Source organism: Ovis aries, chromosome 11, assembly GCF_016772045.2.
Source record: "Ovis aries strain OAR_USU_Benz2616 breed Rambouillet chromosome 11, ARS-UI_Ramb_v3.0, whole genome shotgun sequence".
Taxonomy (NCBI): Eukaryota; Metazoa; Chordata; class Mammalia; order Artiodactyla; family Bovidae; genus Ovis; species Ovis aries.
In genome coordinates, this window is record NC_056064.1 from 47,493,505 (window position 1) to 47,511,267 (window position 17,763).

Genomic DNA, 17,763 nt, shown 5'->3' on the forward strand with positions numbered 1-17,763 from the left:
AATAGTGAGCCCCCGAGTAAGTTTCCATTAAGTGACAGGAGCACGTGGTGCATCCTGGTGAGATCTGAGGTCACACCCAGCTTCGCTGGAAACACATTTGCCTGACCCTCGGGGATTGATCTAAAGTAGAATCTCAGCTTGTTCTCAAAGCTTTGCTCCTCTTCTTAAGGAATGAAGAGACATATTTTTATTTATTTTTTGAGACATTTTTAAAACAAAAAAGGTTAATGGAATAGGCAGGGCAACTTCTTGCCAAGGTCCCATCAGGCTCTTGCGGTTCCACCCTCCAGGACACCCTGTCTGGGAAGAGAATTTCTCTAACCCTTTGGAAGAGCCTCCCTCACTGGGGTCCAGAGCGAGGACCATTTCAGAACCTGTAGTGCTCTGAAGTGATAAACAGGATGAGTCACTTTACTTTCTGTGCCCAGCCTGGGGATATGCAGTTTCTCTCGACCCTGGTAGGCAAACTTCACGTATCTGCTAAAAGAGCTGGCTCCTTTTACTGCCACAGGAAATGAAGATAACAGGCCAGAGATCTGCTGTAGACGTTTATTGAATCATCTGTTGTACCAGAGCTACACTGGGCTTCATCGAAGACTGGCCACAGGCAAAATGAAACAAGCCACCGCGGATCAATTTGGCTGGGGCAGGTGGGGAGGGGGGTAGCTTTTTGGCTCATTAGTTATTCAGCATACGCTTTGGCAAACAGGCCAGTGTTCAGGCTTTTTTTTTTCTTCTTTGCAAATCCAAGGTTCTGTTTCTCTCTGTGCCCTTCTGGCAAGGGAGATACACAATCCTACTCTGGTAGTTTGTCTAAGGTGGAGTTTTCCCACGTGTAAACATCGACTATACCAAGCGATCAAAGAACAGTGTAAACAGCAGGCGGTGGGGTGGGGGGTGGCCAGTCGCAGCAGAGCCTGGAGCGCCCACAGGGTCGGGTGGGGAGCAGGCAGCCCTGCTGGGGAGGGCGCCCACCATCGCCACCTGCCCTGAGGAGCAGCATCACCTGAGGCGGGACCCCACGGCAAAGGCCGAGTTGTAGGAATCCGAGTATTAGAGGAGATAAGCCCCCTTTCTCGAAGGCAGCATTTAGCTGGGAGAGGCAGCTGCTTAAAAATGGCAGTCAGAACTGGAAATTTTATTAATGTCTTAAGTCAACTCTGTCTTGTCCAAAACTGCGTCATGTTCCTCAAAGCCCGGAAAACGAGGAAAACAAGGAGAGAGCATTTGCCAAGTCCAAGCAGCACAGATCAATGCTCTAATCACGTTATTTCTAGACCGAAGGCAAATAGCGACTCAGCTAACAGCGTTACACACTCATGACACACTCACGAGGTTTCAGGGGCGGCGGGGGCGGGGCGGCGATTTATCTGATTCCCTCTTGGCCCCTTCCTGCAAAGACCAGCGGCAGGTAGGAGAGAAGACTGTCCTCCCGAACCCTCCTCATGGAAATAGAAAGGGGGCACCTTATCCTTTTCTAGCGGCAGCTTTTTGTTTAGGGGGAAAAGGCCTGCGCCCTCTTGTCAGAGCAGCCTCCCGCGAGCTCTGAGGGTCAGGAGTGGAGGCCTGGGCCAGCAGGGACAGAAGCCCACCCAGGCCCACCTCCAGCCTCTTCTCTGGGCTCCCCTCTGAAGCGGCTCACAGCAAGTTTGTCCCAAGTCTACGGCCCCCAAGGTAAAGCCGACTCAGGGCTAAAGGGTTAAAGAAAGGGAAGGCTCCAGAACGCAGCTGGGCCAAAGCCTGGGTCCAGAGAGTCCCAGGGAGTCCCTCCCCTCTCCTGGGGAACCTGGCCCTAACACCAGCATATTTCACATATAATGTCACTAGCTCCGCTGCCAGAGGCTGGGCCCCTTCAGAGCGCCGGTCCTCCAGGACGCAAGACTCCTGGCAGGAGTTCGGGGTCACACAAAGCAAGTCTCAGCTTCGCTGCGGCCTCGAGGAGGGAGGCGCCCCACTCTCGGCGCCATTTAGGCCCAGAGCCTTACCCAAAGCTGCTCCATCTTGGGGTGGAAGTCGGGTGGCAACAGGGGCGGGGGGGTGGGCGCGTGCTCAGGACTAACACGACAGCAGCAGCAGCGAGGAGCGGGAAGTGGAGGGGCCCTGAACCCCAAAAATCTGCGCTCAGAGAGGACTGCCCCCACCGCCCCCCCTCCGCTGTGCCCAGCCCTGCCGGGACCCTCAGCAGCGGGTGCGGGACGGACACCTGCCTGGGCCCCCGGAACAGGAGGGGCCAGGATGGGGCGCCCGTCACTGGGAGCTGGGGCTGTCGCCCTCCGTCAGCGTCTTGAAGTCCATGGAGAGCGCTTGCTCTTCCGCCTGGAGGGGCCGCTTCCAGTCGGCGCGGGTCAGGATGTAGAGTACGACCGTGGCGAAGGCGGCCAGCAGCAGGCCCAGCACGTTGGCCAGGACGCCCTCGGGCTCGAACGTGCTGTACTTGGTCCTGCGGGGTTGAGGCGTCGCCCTTAGACCCAGTGCGGCTCACCCCCGCCGGAAAGATGCCCGGGGTCTCCAGCCCGAGCCCGCCCCCCGCCCCGCCCCGCCCCGCCCCGCCCGGGAGAAAAGCCCCGGCGCGGCCGCCCCGCCCAGAGCCGCCGGGAGGGGGCGCTCACCCGAGCTCGAACAGCAGCGCCTCCTTCAGGCCCAGCAGGGCGGTGGCCACCGAGAGCAGGAAGATGGCAGCGCCGAAGAAGACGTGCTGCGGGCGGTAGCGGCTCCGCAGAGAAAACGAGGCGCCCGGGAACAGGAAGAAGCTAAAGCCCACGAGCCACTGGGAGGAAAGGCGAGGTGCTGCCGGGGACCGAGCTGCGCCCGCTCCGCGCAGCCCGGGGACGCCCCGGGCGCACCCGCGGGCGCACAGCTGGCCACAGCCGGCGCGGGCCCTGCTCCCCGCGCCTGCCCGCCGCCGTGGGGCGGCGAGGACTCACCTGCGCAAAGAAGAGCGCGAAGACCAGGATGCCGCACCAGCTGTGCAGGCTGTACAGGTCGGCGTAGCCCTTCTTCCTGTGGTGCTCGAACACCGCCACCAGGCCTGGCGGGAGGCGGGGGTGGCGTGAGGACAAGGCTGATGGGCGCTGAGGGGACGCGGTGACCCGAGGGAAACCTGCCTGGCCGGGACTTCTGGGCTCCAGTCCCGGCTCGGTGGCTGCCAACACCCAGTGTCCCTGCCGGCGGGGGTGGGGGGGGGACTGGACAGTGAAGCAGCTACTTCCCCAAGTCAGCAGAGGTGGAGGAAGGGCGCGCCGGCCCCCAACTCACCCACCAAGGCGATGACGAAGGCGAAGACGTGCAGCAGCCCGTGCAGGACTTTGGTGGTGCGTTTGGCCTCATTCCTGAAGACGCGGTAAACCAGCAGGGCTGTTGGCCGTGAGAAAGGGAAGGTCAGCGTGCTAACCCCAGCCCGCAGCCCTCCGGCCAGGGCAGCGAGGAGACACACCCTCGGCTGAGGAGGGAACCTGCGTCTAGGGCTTGTCCAGGTACCCCAGCCACAGGAAGAGGGAAGAAAACAAGGCTCCTGCGCCCTGGCAGGCCCACCCCGCCCCTTCTTATCAGCTGTCCCCGGCTATTCCAGGCTGTTTTAGGCTCATCAAGCAGGCACATCAAGGTGCCACGTACTTCTGAGTTCACCCCTTCGCTTTGATGGTCCTCGGTTTGTCCAGCACTGAAGCCTGATCACTTATTCACTAGTTTTAGCAAGCAGGCTCCCTGGTTGGGAAACCCCTGGTTCTCACAGCAGAACCTTGTGATCCCAAGTGAATTCCTCCTCTTCTGGCTGAGGCGGTCAGGGCCAGGGAGCCTGGGGAATGCCCCTTAGGAGCCTGCTGATTAAGGGGTTGCTGACCCCGGGACCACCTCGAGGAAGAATGGATAGATCCAGCTTTCTTGTTTCTAGAAACAAGGCCTTGAGGCAGAGTACATGGCCAACCACAGCCTGGATCCTACCCCAGAGAGAGGAGCTCTAGCTCTGCCAATTCCATCATCTACACACCGTTTTCAGTCAGAAAGGAGTTGCCACCCAGCAGCCTCAGAGGGCCCTGATTTGGATTCCCAGTGTCCCCAGGCTCTGAGCCAGCTTCCGGGGTGAAAGGGTCCCTCAAACCCGCTCCCAGGTGGTGTCGCCCAAAGACTCACCATCTCCCTGCAGGAAGACCAGGCCTATGACCATGCAGAGCGGGTGCACGTTGAACTGCAGGGCACTCTCCCAGGCAATGCCGCCTCGGTACATACCAAGCCAGGCACCAGTCATGGCCACCACGGTCAGGCCCAGCAGCTGGGAGAAGGCCACGTAGTAGGGCAGCGCCCCGGGTGCGGGTGCTGGGCTGGCAGGGCCCTCCATGCTGAGGCGGCTACTGCGGAGAAGATGGCAGAGCTCAGAAGAATGGCTCACAGCCTCCAAAGATACACCCCGTGCCTGCCTGCCACCTCCCTCTCAGCCCACTCCCCCGGCCTCTGTGCTCATGTAGCAAGCACCCAGCGGGAGGGGCCTGGCTTCCTGCAGAACCGGACCACACCTGGCTGCACTTCCACCTGCAGTGAGGGTGCAAGTCAAGGTCCTCCACATTCTGGGCAGAGCAGGAGGGCCCCATGGCAGTGCTTTCTGTTTCATGAGGCCCTGGGTTTTCTCAGGTCGGGTTCACGGGTGAAATACAGAGGAGTGAGCACATTCCTTGAAGATGCAGGAATTTTTCCTCCAGATGAACCATAACAGGCGTCTGGGATGAGAAATGGGAGCCTGACTCCCCCTTGCCTGCTGCTTCAGCTCCAGCCCCAGGTGAGAGAAGTCCTGCCAACAGAGCAGCCCCCAGCAGCGTGGCAGCAGCCAGTAGAGGGATGTGCTCTGAGCTGCTTCGCCAGCAAGGACGTGGGAGAGAGGAGCCTTCAAGCAGCCCTTTCCCTTCCTGCCTCCGCCCGCTCCTCCCTGCCACACCTGGGGCGGTGGACCTGCACTGCTCCCAGGCCAGGCTTCCTGAACCGAGCCCTGCAAGGTAAGAACGGACTCCTGGGGTCACGTAGCTCACAAGGATTCGGTGACAGCATGTGTGTCCCTGCTCCCACCCAGCAGACAAGGATCGGCGGCAGGTGGGAGGGGAGAGGTCTCAATGGGGCTTGGAGAAGCCAAACCCAGGGGCCAGTGGGAGGCATTTCCTGGCTCCTCTGCCCAGGTCTGGTTGTCGCCAAAGCCAAGCCCCAGCTCCGACAGGCCTGTGTGCCAGCTCTTCATCCGGAACCTGCTGGTTCTTCCCACACTCGGGCGGGAGTGGCAGTGAGGGGGGATGGGAGGAGAGGAGGCAGTGGATAAGCAAGTATAGCCGTGGTGCCAGCGTCCTGTGGCCACAGAAAGGCTCCGCCAGGGCTCCCAGGGGGCCCAGCGCTCCATTTCCCTGGCTCGCCTCTTGCACTGCCCCAGCCTCTCCCAGTGGCCCTGGAGACACCCTCCTTCTCCTTATTACCGGCAGAAAACAGCAGCTGAGCAGAGAGGTTTGACTAACACATTGTGGGATCCCTCCTAATACATACTGAGCACAATGGGTTCCCTGGTGGCTCAGACAGTAAAGAATCTGCCAGCAAACCTAGGTTCAGTCCCTGGGTGGGGAAGATCCCCCGGAGAAGGAAATGACTAGCCACTCCAGTATTCTTGCCTGGAGAATCCCATGGACAGAGGAGCCTGGTAGGCTGCAGTCCATGGGCTCGCAAACAGTCGGATGCAACTGAGCGACTGACTTTTCACTCTCACTTTTCACCCTCTACCCTGTGCAGCTCAAGAGAACTAGCGTCCGGTCGATCAGGCCGTGTCCTCCTGGTAAGCAGACCATCTTTACCCCCACTTCCCTCTGCCACCTTGGACTACTGTTGGCAATGCCACGGTTTTTTAAAGTGGTGGGCGGGCAGGCAGTGTTGATAACCCACTCCCTGTAGTAAAATACAGATAAGCAAAAAAACCCAGAAATTATAAGTAATCGATGTTTTGATTTATACCTTTTCATACTTTCTTTTACAGAACCATAACCATACCAAGTTCTAACCTTTTTTCACTTAATTCTAGACCACGCACATCTTTTCGTGTCAGTGAACATACATCCACATCATGCTTGTCTTATTACACGAGTTTCATATTTTAACCAATCCCTTATCTCTTGTTCTTAAATATTTAGCCAGCTTCAGCTTTTCACTAAGTAGACAACACTAGGTTATCATCTCTGCACAGCTGTCTTATTCCTAAATGGGATCCTGAGCAAAGGCTAGGTTCTTTTTTAGATTTCGGAAGCACCCCCATTGCAGGTGGACACACCTGCTTCCAGAAGCCCTGGACGCAGTGATGCCACGTCAGGAACTCGTGCTTGCCCATCAGTCAGCTCCACACCTACAGTGGAGACCCTGCCAGTCGGCCTCTCCTCCAGACTCCAACCCCACTTCTAGCTGTCCACTAACGCCTCTACCTGGACATCCCCCAAGCACTGCAAGGTCCACACATCCAAAGCCACATTCCTCTCCTGACAGGTCCTCAGTGTGGCCACCTCCCCCAGGCCTCGCCATCACTTCCCTCCCAGCCACCTTCATTGCCACCACCCAGCAGGGCTGGAACTTCTGCCCCCATCTTCCTACCCTCCTCAGTCTGCCTAACTCACAGGGACAGGGACAAAGCCAGCTCCCCAGTCTTGTTGCCCCTCCAGGCACAAAGGGCCGCCAGCATGTGATGGTCAAATGCCAACTCCTTCACTGATCCCATCCGGGTTTCCACCCGCAGCCCCCACTGTTTTCCTGCCAAGCCCACTGGAGGAGGTGCTCCCAGGCCACGGCTCTGACAGCGCAACCTGGCAGTAACCCCTCCACCTCACACTCCCCTATGCTTCCTGCCCCACGACCTGAAATGGGCATTTTGTTCACCACTTTGTCCCCAAGGCTGGCCGAGGGCTTACTTACCCGGTCCTTGCCCTGCGCTAAGCCCACGTGGGCCTCTCTGCGGTGGAGCCCTGTGAGCTCCCTGCAGGCAAGGACTGCATCCGCCTCCCCCTTGGGTGTCCTCGGGGATCTGATCCCTTGTGCCGACTCCAACAGGAAAACTGTTCTGAACAGAGAGATGCTGTCCTCCTCTCCTTTATTAGATTCCTCTTGAGAGCCCGGGGCACAGTCAGAATCTGATTAGCTCTGAATTAGGAAGAACAGAAAGAATGGGCTCTGCCCCAGCTGACCTGCCAGTCTGCCCGCCCATTAGAGAGCGAGGACAGAGAGGGGCTCAGGGCTGCAGAGAACAGCCAGCTTTTTCCCTTCCCAACCAGTCTCATCATGAGGTGGGCAGAAGTGGGCGTTCTCTTCTTAGCCGTGGTACTCTGATTTATAATAAGAAATGTATGCAACAGAGCATCTAAAACCCTAGGAATTTTCAATGTGAAGAAAGCCACAACTGTTCCTTTTGTTATGTTAATATTACATTATGTTAATGAAGCCCCTAGAATACTGGGGGGTGGTTACTGGGGGAACCAACCTTGTGACTGGAGGGTTGGCACTTTCAGTCCCGCCCTTGACTTCTGGGGAGGGAGAGCGGCTAGAGATCGGGTTCAGCCACGAATGACCAATGATTTAATCAGTCGGACCTGTATAACGAAGCCTCCTTGAACCCCCAAAGGGCAGGGTTTGGAGAGTTCCCGGGTTGGTGAACACATCCACATGGTTCCTCGGGGACAAGCTTCAGTGCTCCAGACCCTTCCAGATCTTGCCCCACATACCTATTCATCTGGCTGGGATTTTTACAATAATAAACCAGGAATCTAGCAAGTTTCTCTGAGTTCTGTGAGCTGTTCTCCCAAATTAACTGAACCCGAGAAGGGGGTCATGGGAAGCTCTGATCTGTAGCGTATTAGTCAGCAGCACAGGTGACATCTGTGCTGGGGTCGGTACAGTCTCGTGGGACCAAGCCCTTAACCTCTGAGATTTAACCCTGTCTCCAGTTAGGCAGTGTCAGTGTTGAGTTAAATTGTAGGACAGGGACTTCCTGGCAGTCCAGTGGTTAAGACTTCAAGCTTCCAATGCAGAGGGCGCAGGTTTGATCCCTGGTTGGGGAACTAAGACCCTACATGATGCAAGCTGTGCCCGAAGAAAAACAAAAATTGTAGGACACCCAGCAGCGTCCGCTTAGAAATGGAGACTCACTTGGTGGTGCCGAAAACACGTGGCAAAACGTGGCTTTGATGTCCTCACTGAAAACCTCCCGAGTTGCCCTGGGAGTCTGAACCCTAGTGCTGCTGGCACTGCAGCGTTGTTTGCGCCCTGAGGCGGTGGCCTGGAGATGCGGCCTTCTGTGCCTCAAGGGCGGGAGCCCTGCTCTGTACTCAGCTCTTCCTGCGTTCTCTCTTTCAGTCTTAACAATAATCTATGATGGTAACAGTATTACCCCCATTTGACACGTGAGTAAATTGGGACTCAAAGAGGATAAATAGTGAAAGTGAAGGTGTTAGTAGCTCAGTCGTGTCCGACTCTTTGAGATCCCAAGGACTGAAGCCCTGCAGGCTCCTCTGTCCATGGAATTCTCCAGACAAGAATACTGGAGTGGGGAGCCATTCCCTTCTCCAGGGGATCTTCCCAACCCAAGGATCGAACCCAGGTCTCCTGCATTGCGGGCAGATCCTTTACCGTATGAGCCACCAGAGAAGCCCAGAAGGATTTTGCTGCAGATGATTTTGGACAAAAGGATAAACGACTTGGTCCAAAATCATCCGCGGCAAAGAACTGCTCAACTCAGTTGTTTATCAAGTGCCTGCAAAGCGGTAGCCACACTGCTGGATGCTGGAACACAGAGACGAGACGTGGCCCCCGCCTTCCGGGGCCTTGCAGACAAGATGCAGAGCAGAGGCAGATTCTAGAGTAAAGGGCCCTTGAGTTAAACTCCAGTGAGCACTCTGGATTCATGCTGGAGTGGCCATCCTACAGGGGATGCCCGCTAAGGGGTGTGGCTCTGCGCTTTCTAACGCCAGTAACTAGGCGAGAGTGGAGAGCTTCCTCGGCACTGAAGCCAGGATTCAGAGGACCTGACTGCTCAGAAACAGCCCAGGGACAGCCTCTCCCCTCCCATGCCATCCTCCTGGGCCTGTCTCACCCCCTCGAGGACCCACTCTAAGGCAGCTCACACCCACCATGACTTCAAGCATTGGTGTCCCCCATGGGCTTTCTGGGGAGAAAAGGCTACAGGTAGAAAAGGGCACGTTAGAGAGAAAAGGTGACGGGGACAGACTACTGCAGGGTCTTCATGACAACTGCTCCAGAGGCGTCTCTCCTGGTTACTTCGCCCCCGTAATGAGGCGTCCCGGAGGAAGTCAGGGATAAAGGATGACCATGGACTCACAGAAGCCTAAGCAGTTCCCCTTGTAGCACCTTCCAGTCTGAAGGTGAGTCTAACCCTGAGTGTGAGGGATGACAGGAAAACACCAAGGAGAAAGACCAGTCCCCCTGACCCACAGCCAGTGAGATCTAAGTGAAAAAAATCCAGATATACAGAAAAGACAAAGCTGCGAGCAGGTTCTGTGCTTCGCGGAAAATGAGCTGAGACCCCTTCAGCAACGTAGCTGCCCGTCACTCCTCCGGTTCAGGGTAGCTGACAGCACATCTCTGCACAGATGGGCTGCTTCCAGTGACGAGGGGTGCAGAGAAGGTCCTGCGAGGACTCTGGAATCCGACTCGCCCACAAACACGGGTGCACCTGCTAACCCTGAAACCAGTTGGGATTCGCTCCCTAGTAAGCGAATGCCGTGGACTCCAACCCCTGCGTTTCCTTCTCTCGCCCTTCCCTCTTTCTAACGGTGGTGCCTCGGAACACTGGAAGCTCTGGGGCCTGCTGTGTTCCCAGAGCCACGCGGGCAGCAACATCAAGGGCCTGGAAGCAGCCCACCTGCACCCCAAAGGCTTCCTTGGTCCTCCGGACCAAGCACCTGGGTGAGCTCATGTGGACCCTTACTCGGCTGCCCTCCTTCCTGTCAGAGCACGGGATGGGGATCTAGGGTCTCTGGCAGCTTCTGGAATCTCAGGCTGTGACCGTCACCACACCCTGCCCCCACACACCTGCAGTCAGACCCCACTTAACTTGATCAACCAGGGCCAGGAGCTGCCGCAGGGTTTGAACGTGCCAACAAGCATCCCTCTCCCTCCCTGAGCCCGGGGGGCTTCACTGAAAGGCCACCAGGCCTAATCTCATTATGAGGACCAGACACCACACACGTCCACAGCCTGGAAGCAGGAGCCTGGCCTGGCTACAGACCTTATCGGCAGCAGCGTTTTAACTGGGTTAGAAAAGATTTTGTCAGGGGCTAGAACTTTTCTTGGGTAAAAGGGGTAAATGACTCAATTGTCTTAGAATATCCTCGAATGTGATGAAAGACGAGGCAAAATGAGGGCTGGACTGTTAGATGGGGCACTGTCTTACCACTGGCACCCAAGTAACCCCCAGGAAGCAAGCTTGAGGTCAGACACCAAGCCCATTCTCCATTAGGTCCAGGGGCTCAGTATCAGGGCTCTCAATCAATACTTATAGGGACTCACAAAAAAAGGTGTTGATTTCTGTTAAAATCATAAGGAAAAACAAACTTCCAGGATTGAATAAAATATTTTAATTTTTAATCCAGCCTGGATTATATTTGTCTTTATACTGATGTGATTGTAAAATACAATTCTGTTTATTATTTTTTTTAATGGAGGAAGGAGAATGTCACAATGCAGCCCTGGTCAGATGGATGTGATTTCAAAGCCAGCCCCACTGTTCATGACAGGGAGCCAAGAGCCTTCCATGAGCCTGATTCCTCTTCCAAAAGGGAGGGGCGTGTTGAGGTCCCCCTTACTGGCCTGTAGCAAAGATGAAGCAGAATATGTACCAGTCCTAGCACACTGCCCGCCACATAGTAGGCATTCAGATAAATAGCAATCCCACAAAAACTAAATCTTTATTTTTAACAGCACCTTAGGGAGACTCACACATCAGAAGCTGTTGACACATGAGGTTTGGGGCTGTAGACAGCCAGATGGCAGCAGACAGCATGACTCCCTCTAACAAATCCACACCCTCCCTTCTGCCTACCATGAATCCCCACACCTGGGCAGAAAGCCCTGGATCTGGGGTGAATTCCTCCACCAAAATCTTCTAGCATTAGAACCACTTTGTATTAGAAGTCGCCCAAGGGAAGATGGGACAGGCAGGGAAGCAGTGGGACAAGCAAAGCCTCCACTCAGGTCCTGGAGGCCCCTCCTGCCCAGGGGTGGGGGTGGGAGGTTGTAGCAGCCGTTTCTGTGTATGGGGCTCCCATTGGCATTTAGGAGTTGCCTGTATTTTCTGCCTCAATCCAATTGCACAGAAGAAATCAAGATATGTATGAGAAGGTAGCAAAGCTTTTTGGGTTTTTTATTTGTTTTTGCTATGAAAACGAAGGAACAGAACCCAGATAAGATAGAGCTTCATTTAATGAGTCTTAGAAAATCGTCAAAACCAAGGTGGCATGAGAGGAGAGGGGCAACCAAAAGGGAGAAAGACCTGGGAGGGGTGCCAGCCTCTAAAGATGTGGCTGGGACTTAGGGGTCCACCTGGATCCTTCTCTCTGTGGTCCCCTGGGGTTCAGGGCAAGCGGGGTGGGGGGTGCCCCCCATACCCAAGTGTCAGAGGCAGCGGCAGATCCACCCACAGTTCAGCCACCTACCACGGCCAACCGGAGGAGAAAGGATCTCCCAACGGGGAGACTCCTCACCCACCAAGAGGCTGGGGGTGTGCCAGAATGAGGAAGGGACCTCCTAGCTAAACACCTCACCCCAAAGGAAAGGGGCAGAGGGATGGAGGCCTGGCCACTAGCAGCAGCTTGGCAGCTCCGTTTCAGGTTTCAAAAGCACAGTCGCGGCAAATGTTGGTTGCTGCACTTATACCCTGCCTAGTTTCTGGAATATGGCAAAACATTAGCCGTGCATCGACACATAAACTTGGGGTTCCCTGCCGCTCCGTTCTAACTTCCAAGGAGACGAGGCGAGAGGCAGGCCGGGGCCGACGGCCGACAGCTAGCGCGAGTCGAGCTCTTTACTGTCGGGCCGGGCTCCGTGGCCCCGAGCCCAGGGAAGCAGGTGCAGTGAGTCAGATTGGCGGCAGGAGAGGACAGGAGAAAGACTGGCTGCGCGCCGGGATCCTGGCCTGTTCCGGCGCGGGTGCGGTCCCGCCCCAGGCCCGGCACCCCTAAACCCACGCTGCCGCGGCACACAGCCGGGCCCCCTCCCCACTCCGCGCCGGGGCTCGGCTCGCCCCCTCCGGCCTGGGCCGCCTACCTGGCCGGACGTCGGGCCCGGACCTCGTCCTCGCTGCTCCGCGCCGCGCCGCCGACCAGCCCACGAGCCGCGCGCGCCGCGCCCGGGCTGCCCCGCCGGTTCTGCCGGCCGCGCTACCACGTCGCCATGGCAACCGGGCGGCGGCAGCGGGTTGGCGGCCAGGCTGGCGACGCGTCGGGCGGGGGCCGCGGGGGCCGGAAGTGCCCCGGCGGGTCCGCGCACCCCTGACCGGGCCGGGTCCCCATGATGCCTGGGCTGGGTTCGAGGCCCCGCCAGGCCCGAACCTTGACCCCAGCGTGGTAGGGGCTGCGGCGCGAGACCCGCGGCTACAGCGACCCGGCCTCCGGACCCGAGCTCGGGTAACCTTCGAATGCGGGCCTCACGACCTGGCTTGCGGGGTCCGCCGCGTTCAGGGGCATACGGGGCTCTGCTGCCCCGCGGGTGCGGGGTCCGCCTAGTCTAGGCCGGACTCGGAGGCCGCGAGTGGGGGTGGGCTGCCTGGTCCGCCGAGGCGCGACCCGGGGCAAGACGGGAGGGGGAGTAGCAGTGAACGGCCACCCTCCTCCGGCCTGGTCTCCGCGCTTGCAGATTCCCTGGCTCCACGCCCTTCCTTTCCCTCCCACCTTCATCCCTCGCCCCGCCCCGGGCTCAGGTGGCCACTAGGTGTCAGACGTGGCCCAGGGCTTGGCCCTCCTCGGCGCTCCCGCAACCCTGGGGGACTCGCCCTCCCTCGCAACCTGGAAGATGGAGGTGTCATTCTGCAGGGAGCCTGGATTCACTGCCTCCCCGGTTCTGCAGCACCCACACCCCTAACACGTGCACAGACACACACTAGCTGATGTGCCCCCTTTTCCCAAGCCAGGGACCTTTCCCAGACTATGCCACCTACCACCCCACCCCACCCATACAGCCCCCTTCCCCATCAGCAGCCTGAAGAGAAATGTCAGCTCTCACCAGCCTTTCACGAAGGCCTAGACCTGGCCACGGCAGCCTCCCCAGCCCCAGTGGCTAAGAGAGGAAGGAACTAAGGCCAAGACAGGGAGCCAGCCCCTAGCACAGCCCCATCCAAGCCCTCCTATCCAGGAAGCTTGAGAGTAGATAACAAGTCCAGCTCAGACTTTCTACAAGCTCAGAACAAAAGGTTCTTTCCTGTCGGATGCCTGGCACGACTCACCAAAGGCCTGGAGGTAGTAGTGAAATGGAGTTTCCTCCTGTAGAGACCTGAAAGAGCCTCAGCAAAGGGACACCACCCCCACACCCGACCCCAGCACTGTGGGCTCCCCATGGGCCTGGCCAAGGTGGCCTTGGGGATCCAGTGCCTCCTTACAGATAGAATATGCTCTCAAGCCATGGCAAGACACCTACGTGTGCCTGTTGCCCTGGGCACACCTTCTGATGGGGCAAACACAGCTGAGCCCACCCCCTCTGAGTGACCAAGCTTAAACCTGCCATGAACAGAAGTTTTGTTGGGGTAGCGCTCCAGCCAGAGGGAGTTAATGGACATTTTAAATTAAGAAACAGCTTCCTTCACATGCCAACAGGCAAACAGCAGGCCACAAGTACCTTGTGAGTTGTGTCCTTGGAAACGAGCCATTTCGCATTGTTTGGCCTGTGTATTTGGGTTTGGAGGAGGAGGACTGAGGTGGACAGGGCTGCAGAGAGGAGCAGAACCTCACTGGGGACCTGATTTGAGCGTCCTGGTGTAGGCTGGACGCCCCTTGTGAGCCAGGGGAGAGTTGCTGAGGTGGGAGGGAGGTCTCCCCATCCCCCCGCGGCCCTGCAGCCTGAGCAGCAGCACTTCCCCCTAGAGGGGAAAGCACCTGGCCCCCAGCAGAGCTCTCAGGAGGGGGTGGAGGTGGCTCTCTGAGCGAGGCAGCTTGCCTCCATGGAGGCCAGTCACACAGGGACTCAGCTCAAAGGACGCATGTCTCCACCCCTTTAAAGGCCAGATGACACCACCGCACTGCAGTCAAGCACCAGGGCCGTGTGGCCTTGCCACTGCTGCCAGTATCCCTGAGCCCAGGGGATGGATACTCACTCACTTCCTCCCCCATCCCTGCTGCTGAGGCCCTCAGCCTGGAAGGCCAGAGAAGCATCCACCCTGCAGTTGGGGGGTGGTGACCAGCAAGGAGCACAGCCTTAAACCCCTTCTTGGGGACCAAGGATGTGGGCCAAGTTTTCCCCGTGCAAACCCTCCCTTCCTATGCTCACTACACTACACTAACCTCTGTGGTCCTCAGACTCACCAAGTTCACGGGCCCCTCTCCTTCAGAATGTTCTTCCCCAATCATCACTTGGCTTATTCCTCCAAATCTCAGCTCAAACATCCCCTCCTTGGAAAGGCCTTCCCTGACCACCCAGTCCAGTAGCTGGAGTCAGAGTCCAGTACCTGGGGTCAAGGACTGAGATGCAGGGAGATGCGCTGGATTAAATGTGCTAGTGACAGCCCTGGAAACCACGCCTTGGGTGCTCCCTGTTCTCTGGCCAAAAGCATTCAAAGAGCAGGAAGGACCCAGACTGAGCAGAATGCACTTTATAAAAGGAGCTCAGATCCCCTAGCAGCTGGTGGGACACATCTGCCTCGCTAGGGTTCCCAGACTTAGAAGGAAAATACCCCCAGGGTGCCCTGTTAAATTTAAATGTAATTTTTAAAAATTTTTTGGCACAAGTATGTCCCACATATGACACTGGAGAAGAAAATGGAAACCCACTATAGTATTCTTGCCTGGAGAATCCCATGGACAGGGGAGGCTGGAGGGCTACAGTCCATGGGGTGGCAAAGAGTGAGACACGACTGAGTGACTAAACCACCGCCGCCACCACCGCATATGATATACAATATACTAAAAAAGTATCAGCTGTTTATCCAAAATTCAAATCTACCTGGCTATCCTATATTTTATCTGGCAGCCCTCCCCTTGCTTCTGCATGGGAAGGACAGAGGGGCCTCCAGCAGTGCCCACCCTGCCCCCAGCCCTGCCAACAAAGCATCCTTGCCCCCAGCAGGCTGAGACACCAGTCACCTCCTCGTCAGCACGTGCCTTGGCAGAGGCCTTGACCTTGGGCTGCAGAGAATACCAAGTCAAAGGCAGTGGAGATGGGTTCCCCAGTTCTAAGTCACTGAAGATGCAAGCACACACAGTCTGGTCAGTCTCTACAGTTTTCATCAAGTCCCTTCAACGTGCCAGGTGACACTGGGATGTAAGAATGAACAAGAATGAGCAGGGCACAGCCCTGTTCTCTTCAGGCCCTCACAGTGCAGAGAAAGGGCACTTGACCCAGATGCGAGGGTCACAGAGGCATAATGTCAGAGCCGCGGGGCAAGCAGCGGGTAACCTGGGAAAGGGACAGCAGGGAGAGAGCAGGAGTGCCAGAAGGCAGGCGAGGAGGCCCACCTGCCCTGCTGGAGGAGGGATCAGGGGTCCGCATGCCAGATCCAAGCCCCATGCCAGCTCTGGGAGGGAGGCCTGGTGCTCAGGTGGCAGATGGTCGACGGGCACACCCTCTAGGAGAGCAGCCTGCAGCCAGGGGTGGCATCATCAGTCCTGCTTCCTGGAGAACTTGCCCCAACTTCCTGGAGAGAAAACGGGTCTGACTCTGAAAGGACACGGCTACTTCGATGAGTTTCGAACGGAACGATGATCACTCAGCAGGGAAATCCTCTCTTCCAGCCCGGAGAAGCAGGGGTGGCCAGAAAGTCTGCAGTCAGAGCAGGAGCAGCCAGGCATCCAGCAGGGCCGCAGTGATGGCGGCGGAGCGGCAGCACCAAGGCAGGGGAAACTGCAAGGCTTCCAACCAAGGCAGTGAGTCACCTGGGACCTCTGGAAGGCGAGGGGAGGGGGCTGAGGGACGTCATAGGCTATGGGTCCCGGCTTGACCCCAAAGTTGGTTCAGTCTGGGAAAACAAGACTGAGATAAACAAGTGTAACCTGTCCACGAGCCAAGAGAACACCACAGGATGAATGGAACAGCCATGAGAACCGGGACAGTCAGGCCAACTTTCACTTCTGCCGCCCAGAGCAAACAGGATGTGGGAGGCAGAGCCCGTCAGCCGGTGCTGGGCCCCCAAGGTGGGAGGCGGTGGGAGGGGTGGGTTTTCCCAGCCTCTGTGTGATCTATGCAGCGCTCAGGGTACGGAGGGTGAAGATCAGGAGGAAGACCATTTTTCCTTCCTTTCTTTCAACAAAAGTTTATTGAGTGCCACGTATGCCTTGCATTGTTCCAGGCCCCAGAGAGACAATAATCCATAAGACAGACATGGGCCCTGCTTTCATGAAACTTACATGAAGTGGGGGAGACAGATAATTAAAAGATAAGCGAACTACACACAGAGAGAGAAACAACTGCATGTAGTAACAGGTGATAGGAAGAAAATTAAGCAGGGGAAGGAGGTGGAGCACCCCGGCAGGGAGGGCTATCTCAAAGGGATGCTGGCAAAGGCCCTCAGAGGAGAGAGAAGTAAGGGTGGAGGGAAGGCCTGGGGAAGTGACTCCAGCCGAGGGAACGTGTGGGAAGAAAGGCAGAGGCCCGGGGACGATCAGGTTGCCTCCATCCCGCCTCCCCCCTGCCCTGGCCCTCCTCATCCCCCAGCACAGGCGATGTCAGCCACGTGTGCAGACAGAGGAGAAAGGAGGCATCAGGTCACCTAGAGGGCAGAGGTTGACGATGTGAGGCGTGTGGCAGAGACCCCCACCCGAGGTTCCAGGGTTGTGTCTGGGTACTGACCATGTCTGTCATCCGAACATGTCATCTGGGGAATCCACGCATCAGTCCCGGTCATTAGGGCAGCACTAAGCTCCGCCGGCCCAGCCCATGTTTGCCTGTGGCTGGTTGCACAGCAGCCCCAGCCCCAGCATGACCCCCACTCGGACCAGCACCCACCTCCCGCCCCCCACCATGAAACCGCAAGCAAGCGTGTGGCCCAGCTGGGCCGTCAGTCCCACCTCTGCATTGCGCCCCGGGCCGCCAGTCGTGGAGTCAGTCAGCAGACACTGCAGACCTGTGAGTGCGAGGTGCATTGTGGAGTGCAGGAAAGACACAGGAGGGACTTCCCTGGGGGTCCAGTGGCCGAGACTCTGCACTCCCGATGCAGGGCGTCTGGGTTCCATCCCTGGTCAGGGAACTAGATCCCGCATGCCGCAACTAAGACCTAAGCCAAATAAATACTTTAAAAATAGAAAGACCCAGGAGAGCAAGGGTGTAAGGCTGGGGTGAGGACTGGCCAAAGCTGGAGTGGTGTCAGCAGAGAGAGGAGGAGGAAGGTACGAGCTACCGATAATGACAGCCATCTAATCGCCTCCGCTAACCAGCCCTAAACTGCAGGACTGGGCCTCCTGCACTTTGTTTAGAGCTTGTGACAGCCGAGCGCTCATCTTGGCTCCTTAGCTGCTGCAGCTCTGGCCTCACAGCCCCAGGTGCCCAGCCAAGCTCCTCATGCCAGGAGCGTGGTGAGGATGTGGAGGCCTCTGAGTCGAAAGTGCAAGG

The 17,763-nt window shown here is 57.4% G+C and overlaps 1 protein-coding gene and 1 long non-coding RNA gene across 10 annotated transcripts; one reads left to right on the forward strand and one right to left on the reverse strand.

Moving 5' to 3' along the window:
• Positions 1-535: 535 nt before the first annotated feature.
• On the reverse strand, positions 536-16,084 carry CYB561 (cytochrome b-561). Of its 9 annotated transcripts, none has more exons than XM_060394668.1 (7): positions 12,280-12,363; positions 6,919-7,143; positions 4,129-4,343; positions 3,256-3,354; positions 2,925-3,028; positions 2,610-2,767; positions 536-2,440 (listed from the first exon to the last, which is right to left on the reverse strand). In XM_060394668.1, the coding sequence occupies exons 3-7, from the start codon at positions 4,331-4,333 to the stop codon at positions 2,248-2,250; spliced, it is 759 nt and encodes a 252-aa protein (XP_060250651.1). In that variant the 5' UTR covers positions 4,334-4,343; positions 6,919-7,143; positions 12,280-12,363; the 3' UTR covers positions 536-2,247. The 9 variants fall into 9 exon arrangements, with proteins under 9 accessions (XP_060250651.1, XP_042111105.1, XP_060250650.1 ...); XM_042255171.1 differs by having other exon boundaries at positions 4,129-4,346; XM_060394667.1 differs by having other exon boundaries at positions 6,915-7,143.
• Positions 4,869-7,772, forward strand: LOC132657433 (uncharacterized). The gene is made up of 2 exons (XR_009595613.1): positions 4,869-4,982; positions 5,755-7,772. It is a non-coding gene; the product is annotated as an uncharacterized LOC132657433 (long non-coding RNA).
• Positions 16,085-17,763: the final 1,679 nt, after the last annotated feature.